The 9,890-nt window shown below is 44.0% G+C and overlaps 2 protein-coding genes across 2 annotated transcripts; one reads left to right on the top strand and one right to left on the bottom strand.

The window, feature by feature from the left end:
* Positions 1-270: 270 nt before the first annotated feature.
* golga7ba (golgin A7 family, member Ba) lies at positions 271-3,263 on the top strand. Its single transcript, XM_076090849.1, has 5 exons — positions 271-282; positions 1,254-1,445; positions 1,653-1,805; positions 1,913-2,014; positions 2,131-3,263. The coding sequence occupies exons 1-5, from the start codon at positions 271-273 to the stop codon at positions 2,212-2,214; spliced, it is 543 nt and encodes a 180-aa protein (XP_075946964.1). The 3' UTR covers positions 2,215-3,263.
* Positions 3,264-4,234: 971 nt separating this feature from the next.
* crtac1a (cartilage acidic protein 1a) lies at positions 4,235-9,798 on the bottom strand. The gene is made up of 14 exons (XM_076090446.1): positions 9,685-9,798; positions 8,403-8,608; positions 8,015-8,211; positions 7,757-7,893; positions 7,472-7,628; positions 7,246-7,380; positions 6,698-6,834; positions 6,476-6,612; positions 6,261-6,343; positions 5,967-6,067; positions 5,713-5,881; positions 4,966-5,111; positions 4,609-4,648; positions 4,235-4,488 (listed from the first exon to the last, which is right to left on the bottom strand). The coding sequence occupies exons 2-14, from the start codon at positions 8,597-8,599 to the stop codon at positions 4,481-4,483; spliced, it is 1,644 nt and encodes a 547-aa protein (XP_075946561.1). The 5' UTR covers positions 8,600-8,608; positions 9,685-9,798; the 3' UTR covers positions 4,235-4,480.
* Positions 9,799-9,890: the final 92 nt, after the last annotated feature.

Below are 9,890 nucleotides of genomic sequence, written 5' to 3'. Positions count from 1 at the left end.
TGTCTTAGCTTCAGGCTCGTGGTTGTGCATGCTGTCACGGCTTAAATGGGCGCTTGAATAGAACAGAGCCTCTTTAACGTTATTAATAACACCAGAACCGGTGTGAGACGGTGGAAGAGACGAGCTGATGACCTGAGCGCTGGGCTCGTGTTAGCCCCGCCCCTCGTCTCTCTCCTCCCCCCCGCCCCGCCCCCTCCACTCCTCCAATCTGTCCCACTAAAGCGATTTCAGCGCATGCAGGGACGAGTCCCGACGGCGGCGGATGGCAACATGGCGACAGAGGTGAGACTGGCATATTATCTCTTTTTATTTCCCTGCCGACGGTTCCTGTACAAGCATTCACAATTGTACTTCCATTTAAATACAACGGGTGCAGTTATAAGGTGGTGAACGAGGGCATTGTCGGCTGCACACGGCTGCAGCTGTGCCACACTGAGCGGCTCACTTCAGCCACCACTGACGGCTGCGTGTGTCCTACATTATCGTGCCAGTTCCGTTAATCTTCTCTCCTGTAAAAACGTGTTTTGGCGTTTTAAAAATGAAAATTATAAAGAGGAAATTTGGAATTCAGCTTTGCTTCATGGAAACTGAGACGAGTCAGAAACAACGGATCATCTCTCCGCGATGTTAAGCTGTTTTGATGTTTTTGTCTGTTGAGACGCCCCGTTAATCCGGTGATTTTACACACACACACACACACACACACACACGGAAGCATAGCGTTCAGCACCATGGACAGAAGCCACGCCGGCCTGACCTTCCTCACTGCTTTTCCAGCATCTGTGCTTTCAGAAATAACATTTTAAAGAAGAATGTTGCGAAACATTTTTTTTTTAATCAAACATACACTTTGATGCAATCAACATTCCCATGCATAAACACTTTATTTAACAAGAGACCTTTTATCAGTCTGCCTCATCGTGTTCCAGCTGATCGATCTGTTGTGAGCTGTAATGAAATGTTGTCCCGTCTTCTGCGAGCTTTGCCCCCTGTAAGATCAGAGAGGAAGAGATGAAAGTGTGTGTGTGTGTGTGTGTGTGTGTGTGTGGAAAGATAGTATGTCCAATGCTGGGCTCTGCTCCAACAGACAACAAGGCAGAAATGAGTGCAGACACTGAGCCACGGAGTGATTGATCACATCTCGTCTGCTTCTCCTCTATCATCCTACATTTCCAAACCGGCTACTGTTTGTACACATTGCGAGTGAAACCGGTGTGTGGAGAGAGATGGAGCTCTCTCTGGGGACTCATTAGAGACATACTGTATCAAACCTCACTATATTTGTCTCTCTGTGTGTGTGTGTGTGTGGTCCTCCTCAGTTCCACAATCTGCAGGAGTTGAGGCAGAGTGCATCTCTGGCTAATAAAGTCTTCATCCAGAGAGACTACAGCGAAGGAACCACCTGCAGGTTTCAGACCAAGTTCCCCTCCGAGCTGGAGAGCAGGGTGAGGAGACAGCAGCCGGGGGCTTTGGCTTAAAAAAAAGTGTTCATGTTGTGTTGTCATTTGATCCTAGCCTGCCAATCTAACTGTATGCATTTGAAGGTATATTTGTAGCCATCATAGCACTAGATTGAAACTACTATTACATTTATTTATGTATTAATGCCACCAGTTGTGTTGTGTGAACTGAGATGTTTGCTGTGTCTCCAGATTGAGCGGACACTGTTTGAGGACACTGTGAAGACGCTGAACAACTACTACGCAGAGGCAGAGAAGATAGGAGGCCAGTCCTACCTGGAGGGGTGTCTGGCCTGCGCCACAGCGTACCTCATCTTCCTCTGCATGGAGACGCGCTATGAGAAGGTCAGACCGGCGATCTCACACTTGACGCATTTTTAATAGTCTAGGTTGATGACTAACATGTCGGGGATTCCACCGCATTCCTGATTTGACTTCTGTCTGTGCGTTAGGTGTTGAAGAAGATTGCCAAGTACATTCAGGAGCAGAATGAGAAGTTCTATGCTCCCAGAGGGCTGCTCGTCACAGATCCCATAGAAAGGGGAATGCGTGTCGTATCCTTACTCGCATGTTTTTGGGTGCATGGAGACAAAAGCATTATAATTGATTTTGTTTATGTTTGATTAACCACACTCCACAGCAAATGTTTGGCCCTTAACTCTCCCACCAGATAGAGATATCAATCTATGAAGACCGGGGCTCCAGTGGCTCCAGCTCGGGGAGCAGCTCCGTGTCCGGCAGCACCGCTCGATGACTCGGTACTTCCTAACAACCATGTCCCCCTGATTACTCGCAACCCTGGAGAACTTGGAACAAGAGTAGCATTATTGTCCTAACACTTGGCCCACGCATCCCAAAGCTACGCTCACACAAAGGGTTCACTAGTTCTTGTCCAAGAAAGGCACGTTGTGCCAGGCGTGCCATCACATGCTAAAGGTGTTCAAGCTTTTAAAACACGTGCCGTGGTAGTTTGTTGCACAGCCACGTGCATGGCGACACAGTCGTGTTACTGTACAATGCAATGTCTCAGTATTGCCGGTAATACTTTGTGTGATCGTACCGTTACCTTTCCTTCCTGTCCTCGTTGAAGCTACAGCAGCTATGTGTAATCAGGTGGGTGAGAAAAGCATGGAAGGATGTGAGAGAAGGAGGGAGGGAGGAAGTGTTGAAGACCACAAGCCTCACCAAGCCTCATATCTCAGCCACCACAGCCGCACCACACCGGACCAAACTGGACTGAACCTTTAGCAAATGTGAGGAGGACATAGAAGCATTTGAAGGCAACGTTTCACCAAACCCATACAAACTGTACAAGGAACCTCCTTCACCTCTGATGTAAGTCGTGCAGTCTGGTAGCAGATGAATGTCATTCAGCCCGACTGTGTATTTTATGTAGCAGATCTTCCATATTTCTCACATGAAGACTCTTTTTTTCTTTGTTAGACACACAAACATATCTAAATACTAACCTCTTGGTTTCAATGAGTGAGACCAACTATCCCTAAATTTTAGATTATGCAAAGACATACTGTGGATTGAATGTAGTAGTAAGTAGACAAAGGATGGGTCAAACAGTCTTCCTGAATCTTACCTGTCGTGTTTTAAAGTACACCCAGCCTTCCTTGATTTCTGAGTAAGCTTCCAAAGAACGACTGCCAAAAACTGGCTCTCAATTGTGAATGTGTCTTTTGTTTTGGTGACATTTTGTGCAAGAGCGAAACTTTCGTACTGCTTGTTGTTTGATACACGTGGCAATGAGGTATACACGACTGGCGTCAAATAAATAAATCGTGTTTCATCACAGCTGCACAGCTCATATTTCTGTTATTGAACTATAAAGCTACAAAACAAATCAATCATGGCGGCTTTAATGTTGTGATGTGATGGTACCTTCTCACGGTTTATTTGAAGTTTGAGATCCCGTTCTGTCCCCTTGGCTGGGCAGGGTCTGCTATATAAACTAGATTAACTATACAAACATATTTACGAGACAATAGATACAAGGATATTTATTTTATGCTCAATGGGCCTTTTCTCTCATAAGATATTGTTACATAATAAAATGAATCATGGCTGAATTCCATTTAGCTGCTTCAGTTTCAGGGTCCAGGTATTTTTCACGATTTCAAAATGTCTGCTGTTGGAAAAGGTCTATAGTGCATATTAATGATAATCATTTTAACATATTGCATGCACTTCAAACATTTGACAATAAATGTGAGATAAAAGAAAACATTTTAATTTGATGGAACAAGCTTTGGACAGGAAAATTCCCTCATGTTTTCACGCAGGCTTGCCTGGATATACGACACTGCAGCATTTTCAGGGGCATGAAACCGACCCCCGTATTTAGTCTTCACTTACAACATGGAGGGACTACTGCATGCACCCAGCTCAGCAGAGCAAACAGGACATGTCCATTCTCATAAAACGGGAGGCCATAGTAAAGCGAATGGAGGGACAGAACAGGGGAGAAGAAGAAACAAATGGTGGAGGAAGACAAGGAAAGACAGATTAAGACAACACAGTATGAATGGTGGGAACGGTCAGATGACAGGCTTGTGGAAGGAAGATGCGAGTAAGACTGTCAGAATATCTTTCCTTTGTACAGAAAGATAGACCAGAGCTCATCTTCAGATGGCTTCAGGACAGCAATAGTTGGTGTTTGCTGCTGCTGTCAGTGTGCAGGTTGTGTACATGAGACTAATAGAGAACATCTCAAAGCGCTGCTAAAGATATGACTGCTGTATCTATTAAATGATAATCAGACCATATGGATTTGCAGCCGTTTATTAAGAGTTTGCCGTGACACATGAAAAACAACTAAGTTAGCAGTAAGCGGTTAAGAGAAAAATAGAGAAAACTATTATTAAAAAATATATATTAAAACTACTCAGAGTAAAGGAAACAACAAGGCCCCTAAAGTACAGACAAAAAGGAAAGTATTTTAAAACCAGGTTTTCTGTAACATTGTATTTCCCAGTCGTGGAACATTTTGATTGCATATCAAGTGATTTTCCTCACAGACCTGTAGAAACATTAAAGGAAATGCAATAGAAAACAAATATTTGATTTGAAATGATTTTGTTCTTTTTTTTTTTTAAGCACGTCATTTAAAGAACTGAGTCAATAGTTTATTATTTCTTACCTGCACAGCGTCCATTCTTGACAGTAAACCCTTCACCACACTAAACAAAAAGATGAAAGACATTTATTGGTATTCAAAACAAATGTGTTGATTTATTTAGAATTTTGCAGACAGAGAAAAATACTAAAAAGGATGATGAGTGTGTCAGCAATCAGTAACACCACTAACACAACGATAAAAAGAAAGAGAGAGACTTATGTCGTCTTCTGTTGTTGCTTTGTTGCTTCAAACCAAACTGAACTTGTCAGTGAGAGAAAAAGACTGCGTCGACTTTAAAACATTTTTAGACCGCTATCACAGACTGCCTGGAACATTACCCAGTGTTCATAATTCATGCCGTGGATCCGTTCTGCGTACCTGCGTGTCATTAGCAAGCAGAGACGACTCCCCTTCTTTGGGATAGGCCACTTCCACCACTGAGTTCATTTCACCAGGCTGGAGGGTTCGAGTGATGGAGTTACCGTCTGGCCAGGAGACGTGCAGCACCGTCACCTGATCGGTTCCTGGGAGTCAAAAAAAAATCACTGAGCATCACACAAGAAGTAAATAAACCTTTCAAAAAGTGACATCATTTCCTGTTAGGACAACATATGGTGTTACATGTTGAAGGAGGAGATTGAGATTTTTGGAGTATTGGTCTTATGTGACAGTATAGATACAGGGACTGGAAATTGGGGAGAGAGCAAGATATGACATGCAACAAAGGTCCAAATGCTGGAATCAAATCTGGGACGACACTGTTATGTGGCACGCTCTGTAACCACGCAGTTACAAAGGTGCTCTGATTCTCATCATCTTCAGGTTGCTGGGCAACTAGCACAGAAGTGCTCTGGTGATGTAGGGCACATTTGTTAAACTTTGGACAGTCTAAAGTCTGCTTTTTCACAAAGCTAAGACTATTGTAAGCAAGAAAGCAAATAAAAAAGTGAATGCGTGTATTACACAAAATGTTACAACGATTCCTTTAAATCACCCTGTACTTCTAAAAACCCCGGTATCCCCGGTCTGGGTTTAATGTGATAAAAAAAGAACTGATACATACACGTTGAGCATCCCATTTTCTTCCAGTGTGTGTATGGATTATAAAAGGAAAAAGGAAGTTACCTAAACCAAAGTGGGCGACAGGCTCCATCTCACACAGGTACCCCGAACCTCCGTCGATGATGCGAGTGTGAGCTCCACTCTGACTGGTGAAGGCTGTCACCTTGGCTCCGCGGGCAAAGGATCCAAACTGGGTACGAGGGATGACCCGCAGCCAGTTGTTAGACGAGCCCTGATGAGGTGATACAGTTTAGTTTGTGGATCTTACAAACAAAAACACACACACACTCACACTTCACACACACACACACACACACCTGTGTAACCTTGAAGATAGAGATTGGCTGCTGGGCACTCTCTCCATGTGCCAGCAGCAGGTCCAGCTGTCCGTCCCCATCTAAATCTGTCACGGTGCCACCTGTCCAAAACAAACAGCTTTCACTGCACTGGCCCACAAAACAACTCGACTGTGGTGTTTTATCTGACAGCCGTGTCTCTGTAAATCTCACTCAAACAGAGAGGTAGCAGAGGTGTTACGTATTCACTTAAGGTTATAACATTTTCAGAATAAAACTGAGGAAAATGTGTTGTCCAGTGTCCTCTGTGCTGACCTGTTCCTCGCCCCTGCGGCTCTGCAGCATCTCCCACGTGAAGCTCCTGTATCAGAGGGTCTGCATCTGCTCTTCTTGACACCCTGCCAACAAACACACAAGAATCTAAATATAGCTATTAATGTCAAAAGTAATCCAGGATCGCTGCCGGTTATTTTTTAATAGTTTGATTCCTCTTATTGGACTTTGTATTGACATAATACTATAAATGTTACCTGAACAGCCTGTTAGGGGCGTCGCCTCTATATGCAATATTGTTGAAAAACACCTCCAGCTCCTTGTCATTGTCAAAGTCAGCAGCGATGACTGTGCGAATAGGTGAGGGGGTTGCAAATCCTCCAGTGGCTATGTTCTGCACAAAGGAAACACTGCCATGTCCTGCTCTATCAAACTGACTTAATCGTTTACCGCCACTGTCCTGCTCTACTCTCTCTTACCCTGAATTTAGCGTCGCTGCCCTGCAGGAAGAGTCTGTGTGGGCCGTTCCAGTTGCCATAGACGATGTCTGTCTTTCCATCGCCATTGAAGTCAGCTAGTGCTACTCCTCTGCCGTGCTGGTACAGGTCCTCCACACCTTTAGAAGTTGACACAACGTTGTAAGCTTTAGTTGTGCTACTGCTGGAAAAAAACATTATACTGTAGTTGGATATGAATCATTTTTAAAGCCCCTATGTGTAGGTGCAGACAGCAGACAGCAATGCATTTTGGTACATCTTCAGAACAAAACCTCAACATTTCAAGTACTTACTTACTTATGTGATCTGTGAGGCTGTACACAGGCACAACTGTGTTTTGCTAACATGCTCACAATGACATCAGTTTAGTGATAAACAAAACAATTTTCAAGGCAATCCATCAAATTGTTATCAAGCCGATACTCCCATTAAACAGTCCATAACATAAACTGTACTTAATGACTACATTTAATTAAAAGTATATCTACTCCTGACTATACCTGCTTCTTCCCTTCCTGTTTCATACGCACCCGACTGTCTGGCCACGTCAACAAACGTCCCGTCTCCATTATTCTTGAACAGGAAGTTGGGTCCGTTCTCGTTGTCACAGAACACGTCCGACCTCGACTCGCTCAGGATCGGTCCGACGATCACACCGCGCCCACCTGCAACAGAGAGCGACACCGTGAATGCTTCAGCTGATTCAGCACACTTCTAAACATCACAGACTTTGACCTCTCCAACCCGACTCCTGACCTGTGAACTTGTTGACCCCGGCCTCGGCAGCCACGTCAGACAAAGCGACGATGCCCTTGGTGAGATCACTGGCAGCCTCGTCCATTTCAAGGAGAGCGTGGGGGCCGACGCTGCCGCTGGCATAGTTGGCCACGTAAATTGAGTAACGGCCTGTTCCCTGCCAAAGCAACAACAGCCAAGAGAGTGAGAGGAAGGTTTTCTTGGAGGGAATCATTGAGAAAACGACAGAAATAGAGATCCGATTGTGGGACTTCATAAATAGGTTTACAAAGTGGGTTCACTGACCTTTCTGTCAACACATGCAACCGAACGTCCTGCCATGCGATTGGCGACACCACGACGCACATTGAGCTCGTCCCCCAGAAGATCTTCAAAGCGGCCATTCCGAAACTTGAACAGCTTGTCTGAATAGGTTGCCTTTCCTATATTAAAAGAAAAAGTCAGTTATCATGAGGAAAAATCATTCAGCAACCTGGAATTAATGCCGGGGCAGAAAATGTTATGGACACATCATAAGAATGCACTTTTTTGTTTTTGTTTTACCAGAGTAGGCATTGTTTGTGTTGAGGAAGTAGATCTCCTCACGTCCATCTCCATCCACATCACAGGCAGTAACTCCAATAGCATTTCCTGCTTGATCCCTTAAGGCGTAGTATGGAGAGCTGCTGTCATCAATAGCAATGTTCACCAGCCTGTTTTGAGTGTGATTGTACTTCAGCACCAGGTTGGGCCCATTGTACCTGAGGGGGAACATCACACATTTGTTTTGCACATATTGGTTCCCTTTCTGCGTGCTGGTGCCCCACCGTGTGCAGCTGATGCCCTTTTTATATGTTTCGCCCCTGCCCCTAACACAGCCTGAGTCTGCCACCGCTGTGAGTAATGTTCAGAGTAATGAACATGTCAAACAGCAAACCAATTTCCCACTCACCCTGCCACAACCACTTCCAGGTCGCCGTCACCATCCACATCTGTTACAGCCATTCCATAGTTCAGTTGTGTGGGATTGTGCAGGCTGTCGGGAGCAAGCATCGTCTGCGTTACAACCTGAAACATGGGCTCAGAGCTCTGGGCGTGGGACGTATGCCAGAGTCCGACCAGGAAGAGCAACAGACCTGAACCCCACATCGCTGCAACCTGGTGGAACACAGGGCACAGCTGGGTAATGCATTTAAATGAATGGTGCAGATTATGCACAAGCCATTTGTAATAAAGCAGGACATACATAATGATGATGAGCACCAGGGGCGTCGTTAGGCCTATTTTAGGGGGGCTGAAGCCCCCCTCAAATGTTCTTCAGCCCCCCCAAATAATTTGGCATTATTTGCTTTAAAAAAAGAAAAAGAAAAAAAAAAAGATATTTTTATTTTGGTGATGTCATTAAATTAAACTATTGTTTCTCACATGGACAAGTTATTTATAACTCTAACATGCTACATATGTGCGTGCGTTCTGGTTTGTATGTTTTCTCCCCCTTCAAATTACAATCCAATAGCCTATCATCATACTGAACGATATAAAGTTGACACTGTCAGGTCCATTCTCCATCCATTGTGTGCGGTCCCTTTAAGAATTAGGATTTGGGAGTGACGCGGATATTCTTTATTTGAGAAAAGTTCATATTTGTGTTGTCAAATTTCACTATGACCCTCAAATTCTGTCTCTTGTGTTATCATATACTGAATGCAAGCAAAACTACAGAGCAAAATCACACTCTTTCTGATTGAACCAATCTATGAACTGTCTGAAACAATGGATATCCACGGCCCCAAATGGGCCCCAAAAAAAATTGCCACTCCCCTTGGGGCTAAGCCCCCCCTTTCTTTGAATCCTAGAAACGCCCCTGATGAGCACATATAATGTATAGAGATACTATGCACGAGTAACATGAACTCCACCAATGTTATGCACCAGTTTTACACCAAACAGCAAAGTGTAAAAAAAAAGCCACAATTATTATTTGAAAGTGATTAATTTCTCGATGCTTGCATCCATAAAATCGACATTTTGGATCTACAGCAGAGTATCTGCACACATATATAATATCAACGCTATTAGATGTTAGTTACTGTTATTAGTGACATGTCTGTATCACTGATGGTCTTGGTTAACTGTTGTTAAAAATAAATCATCATGCACGATATAAACCTGCAGCGGTAATTATTCATGATCCGTGCTTGTTTCTGAAGACATTTGGTTAAAATTCGTCTTACCTGCTCCTTCAGTGTATAGAGATCGGAATGATCTGACTTCGCTGCAGCAACGTGAGTCACCTGATACTAATATTCTTCACCTTACAGAAATTATCTTTGAGTTTACAAAACAGCTTGTGTAACGGTGTGATATAAGATTTGACCAATCAGGGTGCCTGTTAGAATGTTAACCAATGGCTGAGCTGTACTTCTCTGCACGTGTAACT

Source organism: Anarhichas minor, unplaced genomic scaffold (genome assembly GCF_050575085.1).
Source record: "Anarhichas minor isolate MPS153535 unplaced genomic scaffold, ASM5057508v1 ptg000012l, whole genome shotgun sequence".
NCBI lineage: Eukaryota > Metazoa > Chordata > Actinopteri > Perciformes > Anarhichadidae > Anarhichas > Anarhichas minor.
The sequence above is the reverse complement of the archived record's forward strand: the minus strand, read 5'-3'. Positions and strand labels throughout refer to the sequence as shown.

Excerpts from the sequence above, each read along its gene's own strand:
- golga7ba (XM_076090849.1), top strand. Across the intron at positions 1,806-1,912 it reads TGGAGACGCGCTATGAGAAG|GTGTTGAAGAAGATTGCCAA; the intron begins GTCAGACCGGCG and ends TCTGTGCGTTAG. Across the intron at positions 2,015-2,130 it reads TAGAAAGGGGAATGCGTGTC|ATAGAGATATCAATCTATGA; the intron begins GTATCCTTACTC and ends CTCTCCCACCAG.
- crtac1a (XM_076090446.1), bottom strand. The coding sequence starts at position 8,599 with ATGTGGGGTTCAGGTCTGTTGCTCTTCCTGGTCGGACTCTGGCATACG. Across the intron at positions 6,068-6,260 it reads GCCGCAGGGGCGAGGAACAG|GTGGCACCGTGACAGATTTA; the intron begins GTCAGCACAGAG and ends TGTTTTGGACAG. Across the intron at positions 5,112-5,712 it reads TGTCGCCCACTTTGGTTTAG|GAACCGATCAGGTGACGGTG; the intron begins GTAACTTCCTTT and ends TTTGACTCCCAG.